The sequence below is a fragment of the Chiloscyllium plagiosum genome, chromosome 17 (genome assembly GCF_004010195.1).
Source record: "Chiloscyllium plagiosum isolate BGI_BamShark_2017 chromosome 17, ASM401019v2, whole genome shotgun sequence".
NCBI classification, from domain to species: domain Eukaryota; kingdom Metazoa; phylum Chordata; class Chondrichthyes; order Orectolobiformes; family Hemiscylliidae; genus Chiloscyllium; species Chiloscyllium plagiosum.
Window position 1 is genome coordinate 14,996,578 of NC_057726.1, and position 24,797 is coordinate 15,021,374.

General features: G+C 41.9%; 1 protein-coding gene across 2 annotated transcripts in view; it reads left to right on the forward strand.

Moving 5' to 3' along the window:
• The window catches only part of LOC122558230 (chromodomain Y-like protein 2), a 152,356-nt gene extending 129,233 nt beyond the window's left edge, over positions 1–23,123 (forward strand). The window contains exons 7-8 of one of the 2 annotated variants that reach the window (XM_043706574.1): positions 15,934–15,969; positions 20,557–23,123. In XM_043706574.1, coding sequence (XP_043562509.1) covers positions 15,934–15,969; positions 20,557–20,715 — 195 coding nt within the window. In that variant the 3' untranslated portion in view covers positions 20,716–23,123. The remainder of the gene's footprint in view (positions 1–15,933; positions 15,970–20,556) is intronic. The other variant, XM_043706576.1, reaches the window with a different exon arrangement.
• The last annotated feature ends 1,674 nt before the right edge of the window (positions 23,124–24,797 follow it).

Here is a 24,797-nt window from a genome sequence, read left to right on the forward strand (position 1 = left end):
TTGTTGTTACAGTTAACTGTGTTTATAATTGGCTGGTGTATTTACAGCTAACTAGGTAAAAACAATGACTGCAGATGCTGGAAACCCGATTCTGGATTAGTGGTGCTGGAAGAGCACAGCAGTTCAGGCAGCATCCGAGGAGCAATAAAATCTACGTTTCGGGCAAAAGCCCTTCATTAGGAATGTTTACATTTACAGCTAACTGTCTAATAGTGGGCTATAATAGATACATCTAACTGAATTATAATGAGCTGGTGTAGTTAGTAGTAACTTAAATAATAAGCTGGTGTAGTTACACCTAACTCTGTTATTATGAGCTGTTGTAGTTACCTCTAACTGAATTAAAATGGCCTGTTGAAGTTAGAGCTAACTGTCTTATAATGGCTGTTGTAGTCACACCTAATCATCTTATAATCTGCTGGTGTAGATACAGCTAACTGGGCTGGGCTAGTTTCAGCTAATGATCTTACAATACTCTGCTATAATCACAGCGAACTGTCTTTTAATGGGCTGCTGTAGTTACAGCTAACTCTATAATGAACTGGTGTAGTTACTGCTAACTGAATTATAATGAGTTAGTGTAGTTTCAGGTAACTGAATTATAATGGGCTGTTGTAGTTACAGCTAACTGTCTGCAATGAACTGGTGTAGTTACAGTTAACTGAATTATAATCAGCTAGTGTAGTTACAGCTAACTCTCTGTAATGAGCTGGTGTAGTTACAGCAAACTGAATTATAATAAGCTAGTGTAGTTACAGCTAACTGAATTATAATGTGCTGGTGCAGTTACAGCTAACTGAATTATAATGAGCTAGTGTAGTTACAGCTAACTCTCTGCAATGAGCTGGTGTAGTTACAGCAAGCTGAATTATAATGTGGTGGTGTAGTTACAGCTAACTGAATTATAATGAGCTGGTGTAGTTACAGCTAACTGAATTATAATGTGCTGGTGCAGTTACAGCTAACTGAATTATAATGAGCTAGTGTAGTTACAGCTAACTCTCTGCAATGAGCTGGTGTAGTTACAGCAAACTGAATTATAATGGGCTGGTGTAGTTACAGCTAACTGAATTATAATGAGCTGGTGTTGTAACAGCTGACTGTCTGATACTGGGCTGGTGTAGTTACAAGATAAGGCATTGAAGAAAGAGCACCCAGGTGCAAGGTCACCAACACAATATTTAAGTTAATTTTAGAAGTGAGTTGAAAGTCTTGTACATTGGCTGAATTACCTGTCCAGAGTAGAAATAGACTTACCTAATTTGAGTGACAATCATTTGTATGATGTCCAAGGACGCAACGCAGATTAAATTACTTTAATAGGACAGACTGGGTGCACCTTGACATTTACTATGAATTAGTCACATCCTTGCTTTGCAATACAACCTTGTAACTACCACCTAAATATCCTTTTCCCTTTGAATTCAGATTATCAACTAAAGGACGTTCTGTGCAAAAAATTAGCCACAATCCATGTGCACTTGAAAAGCAAGATTATAATAGAATATTACAACACACACAAAAATAGTAATACATCAGCAATTCAACTTAATAAAACCAACATCCATTAATGCAGTGAGCCATGAATTATTTGTCACCTCGCGGCCTGAATTATGATAAACGTGATGATGATGACACACCACAATTGATGGTAAATAGAATTAATCCCAATTACCTGCCTTAATGGGAACATATCAATCAGAAATAGCCAGGCTTTCCTAAAAATTCTGAAAATGTCTCAAACAACCTCTTAAAGAATTGGGGCTTATGCTAAATTGTGATGAACTATTTATAACTCATCTACAAGCCAGTGTTTACATTTAGATTTATGTTCCTGGTTTCAAATTATGATTGTCAAATTCCAATTTGAATTTTACACATGCACCAAAAGTTGTTGCGATGTAAAAGCTAGTTCATCCCAAGTTTCTCATGACCCTTTTCTGTACAGACAAGAAACAGACAGATATTATACTTCAATCTGACGTATATACTAACAGAGTGATAATAGGACAGGAGGATCAAGTCACATCACTAGTGTCACTGTTTTGATTCAGTCATCAAAATGGCCAGTTGCTTCCCTTTGGTATTACTATCCACAATAAAAGAGACTTTCATCAGGTTTCTTGAGTAAACTCAAAAGCAAACTCATAAAACCAGTGGTGAAGCTGGTTAACAACTAGAATTAGAATTAGAACTATATTATCCTAACACAAAGAGATAAACAATACAAAATGCAGCGAAGTTCTTCGAAAATGATGCATTGAAACGAGCCTTTACCGTCTGAAAATAAAGACTGGAATTTGATGAAATCCCATAGTGAGCCGACCTCTTGTTAACAAAATCAAATTGCTGACAAATACAGACTGATGGAAGGATTTCCAAGCAAGTTTTGGTTTGGCTGAAAATCGAACAGGTTCCAAGTCTTTGGGAGAGTGGTCACAGTTTGCAAGATAATCAAAATACAGAAATATGGAAACCTTTGTCAGTTTAGCAATTACTTCAACCAGAAGAGCTGAGAGATGCTTGAAGGTTTACTGTGAACTTTAGATTAGATTAGATTAGATTATTTACAGTGTGGAAACAGGCCCTTCGGCCCAACAAGTCCACAGACCCGCCGAAGTGCAACCCACCCATACCCCTACATTTACCCCTTACCTAACACTATGGGCAATTTAGCATGGCCAATTCACCTGACCTGCACATCTTTGGACTGTGGGAGGAAACCGGAGCACCCAGAGGAAACCCACGCAGACACGGGGAGAACGTGCAAACTCCACACAGTTAGTCGCCTCAGGCGGGAATTGAACCCGGGTCTCTGGCGCTGTGAGGCAGCAGTGTTAACTTTAGCTGCCTTCCTTCTGACTGCATGGGTCTGTGAAACAGAAATCGATACCAGAAAGAGTTGTAAGATCAACCATCAGGACAGGACCTCACAGTCTCTTCCAGAAATAGGATTTCCAGCAATTGAAAACCATAAACCTTTTATTTCCCTAAAATTACTTGACATTCTGTAATCAGCAGAAACCTTACAGTCCACATTAAGCTATTGACTAAATCCCTCGGTTAAAAATGCAATTTAATCAATAATAAAGTATCCATAATAAAATACCTTCCAGTTTTTCACATAGTATTAAATGTAGATATTTCATCCCAACAATACTCAATTTAGAATATACTGGTACAAAGATATCCTGTGCTTGCTCACTTTTGGCACGTGTTTGTAAGAACTTCATTTGCTTATTCCATACAGATTTTGGGATAACCCAGCCTGTAGCTACGGAAAATCACTTTGACAGCATGCATCTTGAAGTTGGCTGTTTTTTTCCTGAAGTTATCTGGTGTTCCAACAATTTTATATTCTGCATCATTGAGACAACAGTATAAATGCATGAATATACAGCCATGCTTGGTAGTTAAGTAATCGAGTCAAAAAAACCTGCAAATGCTGGAATCTAAAGTAGACAAGCAGGGGGCTGGAAGTATGCAGCAAGCCAGGCAGCATCAGGAGATGGAGAAGTCGCATTTCGGGTGTAACCCTTCTTCTGGACTGGGGGTGAGTGGAAGGGGAGCTGCAGATAAAGGGGATGTGAGGGGCAGGGTGGTGAATTGGGGTTAGGTGAAGACAGGCAGAGGGTACAACCTGGCTGGCCGATGGAAGGGATGAATTCAATAGGTAGCTGAGAGGAATGGAAGGGAGGGGAATGGGGCTGGGAAAGGAATCGGGGAAATGGGAAGGGAGGTTACTTGAAATTGGAGAACTCAATGTTGAGTCCTCAGGGTTGCAGGCTGCCCAGGTGGAAGATGAGGTGTTGTTCCTCCAATTTGCGGTTTGGTTTATTGTGGCAATGAGGAGGCCAAGAACAGTCATGTTGGAAAGGGAGTGGGAAGGGGAATTAAAATGTGCAGTGACTGGGAGGTCACGTCGGCCCCTATTGGCTCGGCTGAGATGTTCGGCAAAATGTTCCCTTCATTTACATTTGGTCTCCCCAGTGTAGAGAAGACCACATCTGGAGCACCTGATGCAGTAAACTATGTTGGAGGCAAAACAGGTGAATTTCTGTCTCACCTGGAAGGACTGTTTGGGGCCCTGGATGGAGGTGAGGGGGATGGTGTGCCTGCAGGTTTTGCACTTGGGTGGGCCTCAGCAGCGCCTGCCTCTTTGTCGACTACATCGAACAGTCCCTCTTCAGTACCTACACAGGCACTGTGCCCCAAATCATCCACCATTACATCAATGACTGCATCAGTGCAACGTCCTGCACCCAGGCTGAACTGGAGCAGTTCGTCAAATTCGCCCACAACTTCCACCAAATTCATTTGGCCAATCTCAGACACCTCCCTCCCCTTTCTTGACCACTCCATTTCCATCTCCGGTGACAGTCTCCAGAAAGACATTTATTATAAACCCACAACTCTCACCTGGACTACACCTCCTGTCACCCAGTGTCCTGCAAGAACTCCATCCCATTCTCCCATTCCGCCACATCTGCTCGGATGAGGAGACATTCCACTCACAAGCATCCCAGATGTCCACCTATTTCGAACAGTGCTTTTCCCCCCTTCTGCCATCCAGACAGCCCTCTGTCGCACCACCTCCATTCCCCGTTCCACTGCGCTAAACGCCCCCCCCACCAAATGCAATAAAGACAGAGACCCTTTGTCCTCACCTACACCACCAAGAGCATCTTCCCCCTCCCAGCCTTCTTTGCCTTCCACAAGGACCATTCCCTTTGACAATCCTTGGTTTGTGCCACAGATTTATTTGAAATCACAAGTTTCAAAGCCTAACCCCTCAGAACCCCCAGGTACCTTCCCCTGCAACCAGAAAAGATGCAAAACCTGTCAGTGCACCATCCCCCTCACCTCCATCCAGGGCCCCAAACAGTCCTTCCAGGTGAGACAGAGGTTCACCTGCCTCTCTTCCAACCTAGTTTACCATATCCTGTGCTCCCGATGTGGTTTACTCACATTGGGGAGACCAAACGTAAACTAAGGGAACAGTTTATCGAGCATCTCAGCTGGGCCCGCAGAGGCCGAACTCACCTCCCAGTCACCATCCACATTAATTCCTCTTCCCACCCCCTTTCCGACATGACCATCCTTGGCCTCCAGCATGGCCACAAATTGGAGAAACGACACCTCATCTTCCGCTTGGGTAGCCATAGTCTGGAGGACTCAACATTAAGTTCTCTAATTTCAAATAACCTCCTTGCCTATCCACCACTCCCTTTCCCAGCCCGTTCCCTACCCTTCCCTTTCTCTCAGCTAGCTACCGAATTCATCCCTCCCATTGACCAACCAGGTCATACCCTCTACCTGTCTTCACCTAGCACGACTTCACCATCCTGTCCCCACTGACCCATTTAACTGCAGCTCCCCTTACACCCAGTCCCAAAGAAGGGTTACACCCAAAATGTCAACTTCTCCACCTCCTGCTGCTGCCAGGCTTTCTGTGTTCTTCCAGCCTCCTGCTTGTCTACCCTGATAGTCAAGTAATAGGCGCACATTCAAAATGTTTAATGTGGAGGTGCCAAAGTTGGACTGGGATGGACAAAATCAGACATCACATGACTCCAGGTTATAGTCCTGAAAATGTGTTGCTGGAAAAGCGCAGCAGGTCAGGCAGCATCCAAGGAACAAGAGAATCGATGTTTTGGGCATAAGCCCTTCTTCAGGATTCCTGAAGAAGGGCTTAAGCCCGAAACGTCGATTCTCCTGTTCCTTGGATGCTGCCTGACCTGCTGCGCTTTTCCAGCAACACATTTTCAGCTCTGATCTCCAGCATCTACAGCCCTCACTTTCTCCTCCAGGTTATAGTCCAACAGGTTTATTTGAAATCACAAGCTTTCAGATCATAGCCCCTTCATTAGGTGAGGTGAGTGAGAAGCACACAGACACAGAATTTATGGACAGAGAGATAAAGGACATAGAGATCAAAAGGTTGTACAAATGGTGTGCGTGGAGTGATCTTGGGTTCATGTTGCACTACATGTGACTCCACCACACTCTTCTGTATCTGTAAAATCTTCCTTACTGTCCTGTTTTGATACCATCACCTTGATAAATTGTTATGATCTCTCTACCTTAATTAGTTTGCTGTGATGTGGAGGAGCCAGTGTTGGACTGGGGTGGACAAAGTTAAAAATCACACAACGCCAGATTATAGTGCAACAGGTTTATTTGGAAGCACTAGCTTTTGGAGCGCTCAGGTGGTGCAGGAGTATAAAACTGAGTATAAGACTCCACAATCACCTGATGAAGGGGCAGCACTCCGAAAGCTAGTGCTTCCAATTAAGCCTGTTGTACTATAACGTGGTGTTGTGTGATTTTTAACCTAACTAGTTTGGTTAGACCCTTGGTATGCAATTTTTATAGTTATCATGTTATTCCAGTCTGGTTTGTCTCCAGCACCACCTTGTTTTTAATTTTTTTGCAATTATCTCTCTGCCTCGTTCAATCAGATTATAGGTCACCCCTTCGCTTGTTATTCCATTGTTGGCACTTTACTCGTAACGTCTGACACTTTTGATCACCTGCAGAGACTTACTATTCGACATGCCATTCACACCCTTTGTATGATCTTTTGATCTCTCTGCCCATGATCCCTCTTCCCATTAATACTGTGTCTGAGTGCTTCCCTGTTACTTCACCTGCTGAAGGGGCTACACTCCAAAATCTTGTGATTTCAAATAAACCTGTTAGACAAGAAACCTAGTGTTGTGTGACTTCTCAGAATTTATAAGAAGCAAACCTGAGAAAGTAGATGTGACACATAGGAAGGAGAGAATGGGGAAGGGTGAGATTTCTACCACCTTGCCCATTGTCCTTGTCACTCAGGAATAACCTGAAAGCAAATAGTAAGTAGACTGATGTGATGTTTTGAGCTTGCTTTAAAAATTGATTCAATTAAAGGAGTAAAGCTTCCTTACAAAGATCAAATTTCTCTGATGGTGGCTTTTGAATTGATTGCACAGCATTGGTTTTCATATCTTATAATGCAGTGCACTCACAACACCAGATTAAGCAATAAAACACTTGGTGAAGGATGCATTTATTGCTCTGTTGTCAAGTTATATGAAAATGTGTACTGATCCATCTATATCTTTAGTCTTATTGGTGTACTGTGCAAGAATTTGTTCAGACATGGATGGAATTATGTCTTTGAATCTCTGTCAAATTCAGGACTGAAAAGAATTTCAAGATTGTTATTTTTTTATGCAAGAACAAGAACATCAAATGGTATTTAGAAATACTACAGTCTGTATAACAGAAACACAAATGATTGATCCACTTAGAAATTAGAGAGCGTTGAACACAAAATGTTTGTATCAGTGTCACAAACAAGAAGATGTCTTTGCTTGAAATTTGTAGGTGCAAAGGTTGTTTTTCAGACTGGAGGCCTGTGACCTGTGGAGTGTCACAAGGATCGATGCTGGGTCCTCTACTTTTTGTCTTTTACTAAATGATTTGGAGGAGAACATAAGAGGTACAGTTAGTAAGTTTGCAGATGACACCAAAATTGCAGATGTAGTGGACAACGAAAAGCAGTACCTCCGATTACAACAGGATCTGGACCAGATGGGCCAATGGGCTGAGAAGTGGCAGATGGAGTTTAATTCCGATAAATGCGAGCTGCTGCATTTTGGGAAAGCAAATCTTAGCAGGACTTATACACTTAATGGTAAGGTCCTAGGGAGTGTTGCTGAACAAAGACACCTTGGAGTGCAGGTTCATAGCTCCTTGAAAGTGGAGTCACGGGTAGATAGGATAGTGAAGAAGGCGTTTGGTATGTTTTCCTTTATTGGTCAGAGTATTGAGTAAAGGAGTTGGGAGGTCATGTTGCGACTGTACAGGACATTGGTTAGGCCACTGTTGAAATATTGCGTGCAATTTTGGTCTTCTTCCTATCAGAAAGATGTTGTGAAACGTGAAAGGGTTCAGAAAAGATTTACAAGGATGTTGCCAGGGTTGGAAGATTTGAGCTATAGGGAGAGACTGAACAGGTTGGGGCTGTTTTCCCTGGAGCGTTGGAGGCTGAGGAGTGACCTTATAGAGGTTTACAAAATCATGAGGGGCAGGGATAGGATAAATAGGCAAAGTGTTTTCCCTGGGGTCGGGGAGTCCAGAACTAGAGGGCATAGGTTTAGGGTGAGAGGGGAAAGATATAAAAGAGACCTAAGGGGCAACTTCTTCACACGGAGGGTGGTTATGTGTATGGAATGAGCTGCCAGAGGATGTGGTGGAGGTTGGTACAATTACAATATTAAAGAGGCATTTGGAAGGGTGTATGAATAGGAAGGGTTTGGAGGGATATGGGCCGGGTGCTGGCAGGTGGGACTCGATTGCGTTGGAATTTCTGGTCAGCATGGACGGTTTGGACCGAAGGCTCTGTTTCTGTACTGTACATCTCTATGACTCTATAAAGCACAGGCTTCAACTGCTTGTATTTTTTCCAATATTCTCACCTCTCCTGAAACTGAATCTGTGAGCATTGGGCAAATTCTGAATAGCCTTTCCACAAACCCAGTACCTCAGGAAAACCTTCTTGTATATTTCCTCTCTGAAACTGTTGGAAAGCCACAGTGAGCACAAGTGTATTTTTTTCCAACCAAGTGTTAATGATCTTCCTCTTCTCCTGAAGGTGTTAAAACACTGACTCTCACTCAATATGGCCATTGACACCTAAACTGTGAGTGGTTTTACCATGGAGACTAAGCAGAGTTAATCATGATTATTTAAGTGCCTTGACAATCCCATGCACTGGAACCGAGACCAGAAGCAAGAAATGAGCCAGTTTTCACTTCCCTTGAATACGATACCTCAATGTCCTGAACTACAACTTAGTCATAGAGCATAGAACATTACAGCGCAGTACAGGCCTTTCAGCCTTCGATGTTGTAAATAACCTGTGAAACCAATCTGAAGCCCATCTATATCAATGTACACGATGCCATTTTCATCCATATGTTTATCCAATGACCATTTAAATGCCTTTAAAATTGGCGAGTCTACTACTGTTATAGGCTGGGTATTCCACGCCCCTACTACTCTCTGAGTAAAGAAACTACCTCCGACATCTTTCCTCTATCTATCACACCTCAATTTAATGCAATGTCCTCTCGAGCTAGCCATTACCGTCCGAGGAAAACGGCTCTCCCTGTCCACCCTATCTAATCCTCTGATCATCTTGTATGTCTCTATTAATTCTCTTCTCAACTTTCTTCTCTCTAATGAAAACACTTCAAGTCCCTCAGCCTTTCCTCAAAAGTCAAGATCATCCATTTCAACACAATCTGGTAATGCAATAAGGGACCTTTTGGTGAATATGGTTGAATTATCTTCTGATTTTTTTTATAATGGTCGATTTAAGGCATTAGGACCATTTGAAATAGATGCTAAAAGACTTATAATAGCGAAACACGAGTGAAGTAGCAGCAATAACGTGTTTATATAGTAAAATATCCCAAGACATTTCAAGGAATGTTATTTAACAAAACAAAAGTTGCTGATAAAACTCAGCAGGTCTGGCAGCATCTGTGCAGAGAAATCATGGTTAACGTTATTTAAGAAAACCTTGAGCAAACAGAAGGATAAATGAGGTAAAAGGGATAGGTTTTAAGCAGCATCTTCAAGGAAGAGAGAAGGTAAAGAGATCAAGAGGTTCAGGAAATGAAATTCTAGGGTATCCAGCCAAGATAGCTAAGGCATGTCCACTAATGGTGGAGTGCTTAAAATCAGGGATGTACAAGAGGCCAGAATAATAAAAGCAGAAATCACCAAGCGTTGTAGGACTGGAGGACATTTCAGAAAGAGGATAAATCTCTGGAGGGACTTGCAAATGACAGCAAGATTGATAAATTTGAGGCAGTGCGAGTGTACATCAGCACATACACGGTAATGAGAGAGCTTATCATAATATGCTAATGTAATAACTGTGCTAATCGTAACTAAGTGTATTCAGAGATATGAGTATTAGAATGTAATGAATTATACAGCTCCAAAATTATATCGTGAAACAAAGAGAGCATCATATCTCTTAAGATTGCCTGCATTTAAATTACACTCCATCTGCCACCCCTCAGCCCATTGATCCATCTGATCAAGATCCTGTTATACTCTGAGGTCACCTTCTTTGCTGTCCACTACAACTCCAATTTTGGTGTCATCTGCAAAATTACTAATTTTGCCTCCTATGTTCACATCCAGATCATTTGTATAAATGACGAAAAGCAGTGGACCCAACACCAATCCTCATGGCACACCACTGATCACAGGCCTCCAGTCTGAAAAGCAACCCTTCACCAGCACCCTCTGTCTTCTACTTTCAAGCCAGTTCTCTATCCAAATGGCTAGTTCTCCCTGTATTTCAGGAGATCTAACCTTGCTAACTGGTCTCCCATGAGGAATAGGCAATAGACAATAGATGCAGGAGTAGGCCATTCTGCCCTTCGAGCCAGCACCACCATTCATTATGATCATGGCTGATCATCCTCAATCAGTATCCTGTTCCTGCCTTATCCCCATAACCCTTGATTCCACTATCCTTAAGAGCTCTATCCAACTCTTTCTTGAAAGTCTGACTTGGCCTCCATAGCCTTCTGGGGCAGAGCATTCCATACACCCACCACTCTCTGGGTGAAGAAGTTTCTCCTCAGTTCTGTTCTAAGTGGCCTACCCTTATTTTAAACTGTGTCCTCTGGTTCGGGACTCTTCCATCATCAGAAACATGCTTCCTTCCTCCAGAGTGTCCAATTCTTTAATAATCTTATACGTCTCAATCAGATCCCCTCTCAGCCTTCTAAACTCAAGGGTATACAAGCCCAGTCGTTCCAATCTTTCAGCGTAAGATAGTCCTGCCACTCCGGGAATTGACCTAGTGAACCTACGCCGCACTCCCTCAATAGCCAGAATGTCTTTCCTCAAATTTGGAGACCAAACTGCGCACAGTATTCCAGGTGTGTTCTCACCAGGGCCCTGTACAGCTGCAGAAGGACCTCTTTGCTCCTATACTCAATTCCTCTTGTTATGAAGGCCAACATGCTATTAGCTTTTTTCACTGCCTGCTGTACCTGCATGCCTGCTTTCATTGACAAGAACACCTAGACCTCGTTGTACTGCCCCTTTTCCTAACTTGACTGCATTTAGGTAGTAATCTGCCTTCCTGTTCTTGCCGCCAAAGTGTATAACCACACATCTATCCACATCAAACTGCATCTGCCATGCATCTGTCCACTTACTTAGCCTGTCCAGGTCACCCTGTATTCTCCTAACATCCTCCTCACATTTCACCCTGCCACCCAGCTTTGTGTCATAAGTCTTGTCAAGTGCCTTACTAAAGTCCATATAGATCATGTCCACCATTCTGCCTTCATCAATCCTCTTTGTTACTTCTTCAAAAAACTCAGTCAAGTTCAAAATCGCACAACACCAGGTTATAGTCCAACAGGTTTATTTGGAAGCACTAGCTTTCGGAGTGCTGCTCCTTCATCAGATGGTTGAGCAGCAGCGCTCAGAAAGCTAGTGCTTCCAAATAGACCTGTTGGATTATAGCTGAGTGTTGTATGATTTTTAACTGTGTACACCCAAGTCCAACACCAGCATCTCCAAATCATGTCAATCAAGTTCGTGAGACATGATTTCCCATGCAGAAAGCCATGTTGACTACCCCTAACCAGTCCTTGCCTTTCCAAATATGTGTAAATCCTGACCCTCAGGATTCCCTCCAACAATTTGCCCACCATCAATATCAGGCTCATGGTCTATAGTTCCCTGGCTTTTCCTTACTATCTTTCTTAAATAGTGGGACCATGTTAGCCAATCTCCAGTTTTCCGGCACCTCACCTGTGACTATTGATGATACAAATCTCAGCAATGGGCCCAGCAATCACTTCCCTAGCTTCCCGCAGAGTTCTAGGGTACACTGGATTAGGTCCTGAGGATTTATCCACTTTTAAGTGTTTTAAGACAACACTTCCTCCTCTGTAATATGGACATTTTTCAAGATGTTACCATCTATTTCCTCACATTCTATATGTTCCATGTCCTTCTCCACTGTAAGCACTGATGCTCAAATTGATCTTGGAAATGGCACACTGCAGTCACATGTACAGAGGAACCTCGGTTATCTGAACAACATGGGCGAGGAGTATATTTTGTTTGGATAATCAAATGTTTGGATAATCGAATGTTTGGATAATCAAATGCTGGATAGCACAGTTTAGCCTTGCATCGGGACCTTGCAATCTTGTTCAGATAATCTGAAATTTGGATAATCAACATTCCAATAATCGAGGTTCCTCTGTAGATTGATTTATAATTTAGAAATATTACGATATAAGATATCAACCAATAAATTGACATTTGCCTTCGTTGTAGTATTTTTCCCGATGACCACACGTGGTAGCTGATGGTAATTGTCAGCTCTCCTGATTGAGAAAGTCTACTGCCACCAACCCTCGTTCTTCTTTGTTTTAGCTTGGACCTATTTAGTGATTCAAGGGAAGGGATACACCACCACAGAGTATGTACAGAAGAGGCACTGTCTTTAGATACCTAGAAGGGCTATTCCATGGGAGCGATATTTCCAACTACAGTTGAATTACTAGGGATCGTATGGAGTTGGTAGAGACTTACTTGCTGCATTTGAAACCTAGAGTAGAAACCAATTTATATTCCCAGGGCTGGGATTGGAGATGGGAGACCTTCAGGTTCTGTGAACTCCAACTTTTAAAACTACTGTCCACATTGCTCATTTTCAGTCTGGGAAGGGGGAGCTGGGTAGGAGTTAGGCTGCACAGTGCAGGAAGAGCCAAAGAAGTTGCCTGAGGTGCTGTGTTCAAAGATTTAAAATAAAAATCAAATCAGAAAACATCAACCCCCCCCCCCCCCCCCATGCTCACCCATTCACTCCATGCACCCTATCCATGATAACCTATGCTCTTGCACCCACCACCTTATGACCTTCACCACACCTACTGACCCTTTATTCTTCCTGTGCCAACTACTTATTTCCCAAGACCCATTCATACTTCTTATCTGACAATGGCCCCTCATACTGCCTTTGACAGTTACCTGTCTCCCTAATTCCGTCAAGCACCCTATGCCAATCTATCAAACATTCTTGGCCTCTCATACACATGGGCCTTTCTAGCTTCAAAGACAGCTTAGTGCAAAATCTTATTTTCCCACCTACCAGCCTTTGCCTGTCCCTTCTCCAACCTGGAGATAGTGAGGACTGCAGATGATGGAAAGTCAGAGTCGAGTGTGGAGCTGGAAAAAGTACAGCAGGCCAGCAGCATCAGAGGAGCAGGAGAGTCAATGTTTTGGTTCGGGACCCTGATGAACCTGAAATGTCGACTCTCCTCTGATGCTGCTTGACCTGCTGTGTTCGTACCCTTCTCCATGCCAGCTCACCTGTTATCCAGCCTCTTCATTGATCAGGAGCCGTCTGGCAGCAAAGGAAGTTGCCAGTGTATTGTCGATATCACTATTAGAAAAGAAGTGCTCCTTCATTGATGTAAAAGATGCAAAGTACATTGAAGTTGCTTAAGCAAGTCGTTTATGTGAATAAACATTTCACTCAAATGCTTAATACCTTATATCATCAAATATTGAATAAACAGTTAAACTTAGGCATTACATTGTGAAAATTATACTTTGGGAAATCAGTCGAGCAACATAAATCCGACGCTGGTTTTATATAGATTACCTGACCTCCATTGAAGGTGTTCCAGAGATACAAAAGGATATGTTATTCTTCAAAGTGGATAAAAATAAAACATTTCTGAAGCCCTCACTCCTCAAATTACCCTCACACCACTCCCTATATTTCCATGCCAAACCATGCAACCTAATAGCTTATCCCCCTTTCCCATGGCTTCTCATGACCCTCTAACAACTTAGTGTTGACCTCTCACCCACCACATTCTCCTTTTGCCGACCGTTCCAACTCATTCAGCACCCGAGTGTGCAGCTCCAACACTTAAGAAGCTCAACGCCATCCAAAATGATGTGGCTCCCTTGATTGGCTTTCTAACCACCATCTTCAGCACTCACCTCCTCCACCACCAATGCACAGTGACAGCAGTGTGTACCATCTATAAGATACATTGCAGCAATTCACCAAGGCTCCTTAGATAGCACTTTCCAACGCTGTAATCTCCACCAACTAGAAGGGGAGGGATAGGCAATGCATGGGAAAATATCCAACTGAAAATTCCACTAACCATCTTAACTTGGAGCATCTCTTTATTCCTTCACTGTCATTGGGTCAAAATCCTGAAACACCCTCCCTGACAGCATTATGGGTGTACCTACACCAAATGGAATGTAGCACCTCAATAAAGCAGATCACCACTAGCTTCTCAGGAGCAGTTAGGAATGGGCAATAAGTTCTTGCTTCGTCTATTGCACATACCCCATGAATAGACAAAAGAATTCCAGAGCATACCTATATGCTTGGGAACAAAAATATGTTTCTCACAATTACATTTTTATATTATAGGTTATATGTTATTGGAAAAAAAGTCATTCATCAACACATATTTTGAGACTTCTTGACCAGTTGACACGAATTGAGTTGAATTAGCTTTATTGTCACATGTACTCAAATGACAATTTAGACTTATTGTCCATTTACAGGCAACCTGTTCTGTAGTTAAGTGTCAAAGGTAATCTACCTACTGTCCCCCAATAGATCCCTGAACTCCATCCATCCCCCTGCCCCTCGTAGGATACCAAATATACTGTAAATTTTTCATTGGAGGTAATTTGATCATTTAAATACCCAACTGTCTCAGGGATCTGGACCCAAATGAAAAATGTCTCACCCCCAGACCCTCCCAGAAACTGAACTGCCGGGTTCAGTGGAATGTCTTGTGATTACCAACTTCTGGATTTTCCACCATGGCAGATATGCTCTCCTTCCTGGTGCAAATGCGGGCCTCTGTCTCCACCTACAAACTTTCTTAGACATTAATTGAATGGGCTAAAGCAATGTAACATGAACACCATGCCCTTCCATTACTATTTCCTTACACGGCACCCACCAGTTGGCATTGCCACGTCAATGCTAACTATGCACTGGCTAAGTATCAGCCCCAGCCATCACACAGAATCAAGGAATTGCTGAAAGTTAACTTTCTCAAATACATTGTTGGGTGCCTCATAATTTAGAAGTAGCTAATCAGATTTTATGATGTTCTCTCAGTGATTTAATCCATAACAATGTGTTGTTGCTACATGGGTGAAGCTCTTGTAATCAGAAATTGACTGTCTTTATGTGGCTTCCTGGGGTATCAGGTCAAGCTTCATTTTCACAAAAGTACATCAACTAGAAACTAAGTGCAGGTTTGAAAAACATGGTACATACACATGACCTGTGTCAATGTAGGACCTTCAGTCTACAGCAAAGCATTCAGATTCAGCAACTTGTTTTTCAAGGCAGCTGTTTTATGCGTTGTAAAATGTCACATGCAGCAAATAAGGCTATTACCAGTCATGCTGGATAAGTCAGGATTTTTAAAAATTCATTCATGAGATGCAGTCACTGCATCTGTTTTCTGCGCCCTTGAGAAGTGATAGTGAGCCACTACCTTGACCCACTGGTGTTGTTGACCCTCAGTGCTGTACGGGAATAGTGAATGAATGACAATATAGTTATAATGTGGAGGTGTCGGTGTTGGATTGGGGTGGACAAAGTTAAAAATCACACAACACCAGGTTATAGTCCTCAACAGCTTTATTTGGAAGTACTAGCCTTCGGAGCTGATGAAGGATCAGCGCTCTGAAAGCTAGTACTTCAATAAAACCTGTTGGACTACAACCTGGTGTTGTGTGATTTTTAATGTAGTTATAAATCAGGATGGTGAGCAGCTTGGAAGGGAGCTTGCAGGTGGTGGTGTTCTCATGCATCTGCTGTCCTTGTCCTTCTAGGTCGCAAGTTTGGAAAATGCTGTCGAAGGACCCTTGGTGAGTGCATCTTGTAGCACTACTGCCATTGTGTGCCAGTAATAAGAAGCAATGAATGCTTAAAGTGGTGGATGGGATGTCAGTAAAGCGTGTTGCTTTGTTCTGTATGGTGTTATGTTTCTTGAGTCTTAATAGACCTACATTCCTCTAGGGAATTCCATCACATTCCTTGTACATAAAGATGGTGGGACAGGCATTTGGGGAGTCAGGCGATGAGTTACTTACCATGACATTCCCAGCTTCTGACCTGCTCTTGTCGGCCACAGTATTTATGTGGCTAGTCTAGTTCAGTTCCTGATCAATGGTGAGCCCAAGCCATTCATTGCGGGGGCATTCAGTGATTGTAGTGACGTTGTACATCGTGGAAAGTTGATTAGATTATCTCGTATTGAAGGTGGTTATTTCCGGGCACCAATGTTATTTGCCACAAGTGAACCCGAGCCTGAATGTTGTCCAGATCTTTCTGTATATGGACACATATTGCCTCAGTTTCTGAGAAGTTGTGAATGATGCTGAACACCTGCATATCTGATTTTGTTATGGAGGAAACATCATTGATGAACCAGCTGAAGTTGGTTGCGTCTAAGACGCTACTTGGAAAAATGAACCTTTCCAGCAATGTCCAAGGACTGAGATGTTTTGCCTCGGCAACAGCCACAAGCACCTTCCCTTGTGGTAGTTACCATTCTAACCAGTAGAGGATTAACCCCTGATTCTCATTGACTTCATCTTTACTAAGACTCCTAGGTGCCCACTTGGTCAATTGCTGCCTTGACGTCAAATGTAATTGCTCACCTCACTTCTGGAATCTTTTGTCCCCATATGATACAAGGTTGTAATGAGGTCAGGAGCTGAACGCCATACTGGAACCTGAACTGAGCATCGTTGAGCAACAAATTGCGGCACAAATGCTGCAGGCAGCACTCATTGATGATGCCTGCCACCACTTTGCTGAACATAACGAATGGAGCAGATGGGATTTCCGCATTATTTTGAGTACAGGACATCTAAAACAACCCCCACATGATTTTGGAGATGTGAATGTCATAGCTGTATTGGATCAGATTGGGTAGGGACACTGCTAGTTCTGGAGAACAAGTGTTTAGTACTGCAACCAGAAGGTGGTCAGGGCCCATAGTCATTTTTTGTTCTGAATTTGTTCATGGGGACGTTGGCAATACAGGCTAGGCCTAGCGTTTATTGCCTGTGGCAAATGCCCAGAGGTCAGTTAAGAGTTAACGACATTGCTGTGTGGTTTAGAGTTATATGTTGGTCAGCCTGGGTAAGGACAGTAGGATTCCATCCCTAAAGAAATTAGTGAACTACATGGGCTTTTACGATGAGTGACCATGCTGAGAGGGTTCCCATTGGATTAGGCTAGTAAATTATGCCTTTGCTCTATACAAGGCAACAAGCATTATAGAGGAAATCTCTCCATTTGATGAATAGTGCCATGGGAATGGGTGCATCCACTTACAATAAGTTAACCTTGATTTAACTTCCCACTTGAAAGGTAACTGCTCCAGTAAAGGCTCCCTCGGTGCTGCTCATCAGAATCAGCCGCAGGAACTGGAGAGAGACTTGAAACCACAAATTTCTGATTTACTGCAAGAGTGTTACCACTTGAGCTCAGCAGTTATTTGCCCTGAAAATATTTTCTCTTAAGATGCTTGGAGAGTTTAAAAGCCATGATTGAATCTCCCTCTACTGAACTCCTAATGCATTCCAGATCATAACTGGTTGCTGCGTTCAAAAAAAAATAATTCTTCTTGTTGTCATTGAACTAAAAATCTTCTCATTCAAGACCCTCATCCAATGGAAATACTTTCTCTCTGTCTGCTCTGTCCAGAGACTTTGTGATTTTAAGCACCTTGATCAAAGCTTCTCTCTTTACTCAGAGAGTAGTAAGGGTATGGAATGCTTTGCCTGCAACGGTAGTAGATTCGTCGACTTTAAGTGCATTCAAGTCGTCATTGGACAAACATATGGACGTGCATGGAATAGTGTAGGTTAGATGGGCTTCAGATTGGTATGACAGGTCGGCGCAACATCGAGGGCCGAAGGGCCTGTATTGCGTGTCATGTTCTATGTTCTAACCTCCTCCAACCTATCCAGCTGAGGAGACACAAATGAATTTGAAATGGTTTCACATGCAAATGCATGAAGAACTGAAGAAGAATTGTTAAGTTGAACATTTTCTTTGAAGTTTAAATGAGCATCTGCCTATACTTTGAAAGAAAACCTAGTTTCTCAGAGACTTACAACCCTTGAAAAAATACTTGCATGTACTGTAATTAGTGCTCTTCACATTCTCAGCATTTCTAAAACACTTCACAGCGAGTATCCCATAAACAATGTAAACTGAATGCCCACTGAATGCCCAGTGTAGTGTTGACAACAAAATCCAAGATTAGGGGCATTAGCCCAGGCCAATCTGCACGCCCTGGCTGACCAGTATATATAGAGGATGTTTCTTTATTGTTTGTTTTTTCAAAAAAAGAAAAAATATATGCACAGAGGATAGGCCCACTTCTGGTCTAGAGGTAGTGACCCTAACCCTGGACCAACAGGCTGGGTTCAAGTCCTGACATGTCCTAATATCACTAAAACTGGTTAGCCAGAAAAATAAGTTAAACACACACACACAAACTTTAGAATCTCTTTACTTCAGGGAACTGACTCTCAGCTGGCAGGCTACATCCAGTGTACTGTGCACTAGTAAATAAAGAGTGACTTAGTGACGGGATACTAGCCTCTGTGCAGTTAATTCATCCCGTTAATCTATTCCAGAGCAGTTAGTTACTTAATGCATGTTGGTCAAGATGGCAAAGGAATGCTTTGTCAGAAGAGTGGACCAATGGAGCAGATTAGATTTCCACATTATTTTGTGTCCAGGACACCTAAAGCAGGGGAACTTTTTATTTCCACCTGAAACAGTTTTAATTTCTAAATTGAAGGACAGCAGCTCTACCCATGCAGAACTCCCTTTTAATTTCACTGGAATAAAGGACAACATTTATGCGCTCAAGTCCTAGTGTGGGTAGAAACACACAGCTTTCTAACTCTTTGAGGTTAGACTGTAATAGCTGAGTCCAATCTCTGTATTTACTTGAAGAAATTTGATGCAGCTTTTAAAGATAAAAGAGTCAATCTTAACTGATTGAATTCGGCAGTGCTGGAGCTGAATCTAGGAGCAGTACTCAACCATTTGACCATCCAAGCCAGTTCCACCCGTTCAGTATGATCATCGCTGGGCCTCTATATGGTTGTCATAATTCTGCTTTCTCCCCATTTGTCTTTATTGTCAAAGCATTTATCAATCCCTTTCATGAATGCAGTGCCCTGGCCTTCACAGCCTTCTGGAATAGTAAATTCCACGGTTGACCTGCCTTTGAGTGAAGAAATGTTTCATCATCTCAGTCTTCACTGGCCTACCCCATGTGACCCATAGTTCTAGACTTCCCAAACAGGGAAAAACATCCTTCCTACATGTCCAGTCATGTTTGAATTTGATACACTTAGTCATTCTTCTAAACTGTAGTGAATATAGGCCCATCTAAACTAGTCTCTCCTCATACGACAGTCCTGCCATCCCCATCATCAGCCTAAGTAAACCTTTGTCACAGTCTTTCAGTAACAAGTATTTCCTTTAGTTGGGAATCAAAACTGCACACAAAACTCAAGCTACAGTTTCACAAAGGTTCTGTATCACTGTCAGTGGATCTCCCTACTCCTGAACTCAAGTCCTCTTGCAATGAAGACAACCATGAATTATGGGATTAAGTTGGGCCCCATTTGAGTAAGTAGGGTGATTTCCAAATGCAGCATTCATGGCTTTTGGAAGTAGCAGATTAGTGGAAACTGTACATGTGCCAGGAACATTCTGCACCCATAATGAGCTTGCTGGCACACGATCTGTGTTATGGTAGTCTTCTAGTTTGATTGGATTCGAACCAAACCTCGGAGTTGATGAAATAGCTGCCATTTTCAAAAGATTTTGGAGTAGACAATTAAATTTGAAACGAGGGTAAAACTGACATTGTAAGTCAGCTGTTTGATCAGAAACAGGGATCCACCACATTGTTTTTGTTTTAACTCATTCACAGGATGTGGGTATCACTGGCTCAGCCAGCATTTAATGCCCATCCCTAATTTCTCAGAGGGCAGTTAAGAGTCAACCACGTCACTGTGAGTTTGGAGTCACGTTCAGGCTAGACCTGGTAAAGATTCCTTCCCTAAAAGGCATTAGTGAACTAGATGCGCTTTTCCAACAATCGACAGTGGATTCATGGTCATCATTAGATTCTTAATTCGAGAGATTACTGAACTCAAATTCCACCATCTACTGTGGCAAGATTCAAAGCCAGTACCCCAGAATATTATCTAGGTCTTTGGATTAACAGGTCCAGCGATAGCACCACTAGGCCATTGCCTTCTCTTAACAAGTCATTACACCCAACAAGTCAAAAAACTTATCTTCTTTGGTATTTATTTCAGAAGTCTTGTTATTTGGATTTTGGTTATAATTGCTGAAGAATGGTGTGTCGTTTACCTTTGCTGATCCTGCATTGTTCTTTTCACCTTCAGGTCCTTGAAGAATCAAAATGTCTGGTACGTAGCTTCCTGAAAACTGCCTTGGAACAAGTGAATGAGAGGGAATGCCAGATGTTAAAGCAACTGTGGAGTTCCTCAAAAGGACTAGATTCCCTGTTTAGCTACCTGCAGGAAAAAATCTATGAGGTTTGAAGCCACTGTAAGACTTAAATCTACTGTCCATTATTCCAGTGTCAGTGGAGGGAGTTAATGGACTCTACCTGATGTTAAGAAGGCGAATGCATCAGCAATTGGATTTAGTGCTGCAAGCAGAACAGATTGGCCAGCAAATGTCATTGATAAGCACTGACATGTTCAGTCAAATGTACCCAAGTGGGTATACATTGGATGCAACATCATTGCATGCATTTTCAAATATTTTGATGCTCATATTCAAATTATGCCATGTGATTTTGTTTTTTTACTGTTGTACTTAACATTCCTAATATTGTCCCACCTCAAACTGACTAGACCTATTTACCAAATTTATGTAGAATGTTGTGCTTGTGAATAACACTTAAAGGAATGAGTCGTAGATAATCCTTTCACTCCTGAACCACAGCAAAAGTAAGGACGAGTCATGTCACGGTTGTATGTTTGGATTCAGTTTGTTATTAATTTAGTTAGCAGGGCTGGAGCCGGGGTGGGTAGCAAATGGGGAAAATTGACTATTCTTTTCACTGGGGCTTGTAGGTAGCTTCACGAGACAAAAGCCTTTCATTGATGTAGATTTTCATTACATTTGAGAAAATACAGGGGGGAAGAAACATTAAATTGTGAGCTTTCATTTAGTAGCTTTTTAAATAATTGTTTTCCAAAAGAAAATTCAATCTCCAGATAGTTGACTGAAGATTTTACGTATTTATTGTCTTACAGCTATATGAACATTAAGATTTAATGGATCACAACATTTTTTCTTGTAGACATTTGGGATTCTGAGTGAGAATCTTATTGGGAACGTTTATTTCTACATTTTATTTTTAAATTGATCCCAACTACCTAAGTCAGCCATGCAGGAGCTAATTGTGACTGCAGTTTTGATGCTATCACATAAGGCTCCATTTTGAAGCATAAAATATACAAGCAGGGTTTGTATACCAAATACAATACATGTACAGAAGGAATATTCTGGTTGTGAAAAGCGTTCTTTTTCAATACAAAATACCACAAAAACCTACCTTCTGGTGTTGACTGCTGTCATAGACCAGTTTACGGTCCAAAGTCAATTAATCATATTCCATGTTCTAAAATAGTAGTGATTTCTTTGTCATTGCTTATTTATTTAAAGAAAGTGCACTAATCAGACAGTGTATGTGCTGTTGTTAAGTGACTCAGAGGAGTATGTTACAAAGAAGATATGGTTTTTATGTCACTAAAATTGAGAAAAGTTCACTAAATAGTTGTTGGTTTAAATTTAGTTGTGCAAAAATACATGGGTGTCTACTCGCTTAGGAAGGCCTATATGTGGGTACTGGCGCAAATACAGTATTTACTAACATAAAATGGGAAGCCATGTCGAAGGGAGTTGAACACTCTGAAGTGTGTTCATTATTAACTGCTGTGTTTTATTTCTAAATATTCACTGGTATCTACACCTTGTAAGTATGGAGTAGACTGTATGGTGGTTTTGTGGAGACATAAATACACTTGATCATCACCTTTGCTCAAGTTGCTTCTGTGACTATGTAGACGAGTTTGGTACACCATATCACAGAAATATGGTAAATCTGCAAGGCAATATCTATTTTTTCAAACAATGAACTTTCTTTTATACATGATTACCCAAAACCTGACGGTATGCTTCTTTGGAGAGTCCAATGTCCCAAAATCGCAGTTTTGGGTGTTACATTGACTGCCTCTGTCACCTCAATGCTTTGTGCCGATATATTATTGTTTTCGATGTTTATGAAACACAGTTTGTCGCTTTTTCATTTAAAGCAAAACTGTGCCGTGTTTGAATCTTCACGCACTTTTAATTTAGAAAAAGGCCGTTCATTTTGTGAATATTTTTTGCCAAGCTGTGATTTTATTCAAATTACAAAGCATTTGACGTGTGAAAACCATCGTGCATCTACCGCTAGGAAACCTGAAGTTCAGTTTTTGGATAATCTGTGTCACTTGTGAAGAAAATGGGACACTTCCGATGACAATGTCCTTCGCTAAAAGGACCAGTAATGCATCTGGAACCTGTAGGGGCTGTGTGTTTGTCAGAAACTTGTTAAATGTATTTATCCCACAGCAGAACACAATGGGGTTTTAAAAAGACTTTTTGTAAGTAAATGGGGGCTGTGTTTATTTAAAAAAATGTTAGCAATCTGTTTTTGGTGTGGGCACCCTTTTTCTTACTGAAGATTATCTAAATGTTCTATAAACTACCAGGTAATTCTGATCTGTGTGATGACTAACTCGTGCAAGACAGAAACCCTACACAAACTGTCTACTGCTTTTGTAATTAGTGTATGAACACTTTTTCTGGGTGCCTTAGAAGTTGTATTTTTCATGTGTGTTAATATATTTATATATTGTGGAAAAGCTGCTCCCAATAAAATGATTTAAATTCATCAGTTGCCTGCTGTTCTACCTGATGTTGGGACTGTTGTTCCGAGTCATTTGGTCAGTTTTAACATTTCATTTTGTCCAGTTACTTGGTCACATCCAGGATGTATTTAGAAATGTGGAAACAAGGGGCAGGAGGTGGCTATTCAGTCCCTCAAGTTTGCTCTGCCATTTAATAAGATCATGGTGACTGTAACCTCAAATCCACAGTCCTGTCTGAAGTAATTCCACAAAGGCCAGTATTCCCTTTATTTACACGTGCATAGTGCGTGACACTGGCCAGTTAGCTCAGAGCCGGCTCCCAGGATATCTGACACTCCTGTTTATTTTTTTTTCCCGAACCCGCGAGTACGGAGGTGCTCTTCTGGTTTTATTTTTTTTTTCTTTTTCTTTTTTTTTATTTTAAGCCCCACACTACCACCAAAGTGCGGTAGTGCTTATTTTTTCCCCCAGCACCCATGGTGTGTGTGTGTGCAGGTGTGAGACACAGTGAAAGACACAAAGTGCACGAATCTTTATTCAATTTCCACCACCAGGAAGATAGGAAAACACCCGGGTGGCCAGTGACAAACACTGCCCTTCACATCAAAGGGCAGTGCTGTGTGATCAAAACAGTGAAGGGTAGGGTAACACTCCTGTTTATATCTGTCAGCCAGGGCTACCTGATTTGACCAGATTAACAGCCACAATCAGGGAACTCCTATTTTATGAGGTCCACCTTGCTGATCTCATTAGAATCGCTCCACCATCCAACCCTAAGAACCCTTGCCAATCAAGAATCCATTCATCTCTGCTTTAAAAATATTCACAAACTCTGCTTCCATTATTTTTTCAGGAAGAGAAGTCCAGAGTGTGGGTTGTCTGTACTTTCAACACTTTGACTCGTTTATGAATTAAAAACACTTTCCCCAAGTGCTCTTCTCAATGAAGCAGGCAAAGGGTCATAGACTTCGGTATGCGGTTCAGCATGGTTTTTATTTAACAAAATATTCCTTAGTAAAATCACCATTTCCCAAATTCCCACCATATTTATTCTCTATCTTGCTTTACCCACCTGAGGAAGGATATTATCCAAAATGCTCCATATGTTTGAACAGGATCATTGTAATCTCCATCCTCTCCAGCATAGGACTGGCTCTCTTCCTCATAATTGAGACTCTCGGGTCAGGGCGGATCTTCTCCTGGGTATTCTTGGGTTGCCAATATGGTCTTCTGCCATGAGTCTTGCTTTGAGTCTTCGCTGAGGGGGGCGGAGGGGGCCTTCCAGATGTGTGTTTTTATTCCCAACAGCCCGGACCTTATGGAATGTTCTGTGGCCTCTGGCCAGTAGGGTAGTGAGTGGGGTTAAAAGCATCCAATGGGAATACACCAACACCCTTCAATGTTGACGTGCAGGCAAGTCTAAAGTGCATGACCTCAGACACTGGCTGGAAATCATGGTGCTAGGAAGTCTCCAATAGAAACCTTTCCACTGCACAACCTCAGGCTGGTTATAACTGGTTCCCCTTGAACTTTTGTGATCTCTTTGATCTTGGTTTCCATTGTTCTCTGTGGCCGATAGCCTCTGGCTGCTGTTTGATTTAATTTGGCCAATTTTCTGTCAGGCTTAATTTCCCCAGTTGTGGGTCAGTTTAGAATGTCCAATTTTGGGCCAACAGTTGCTTGCCAACAAAAGGCTC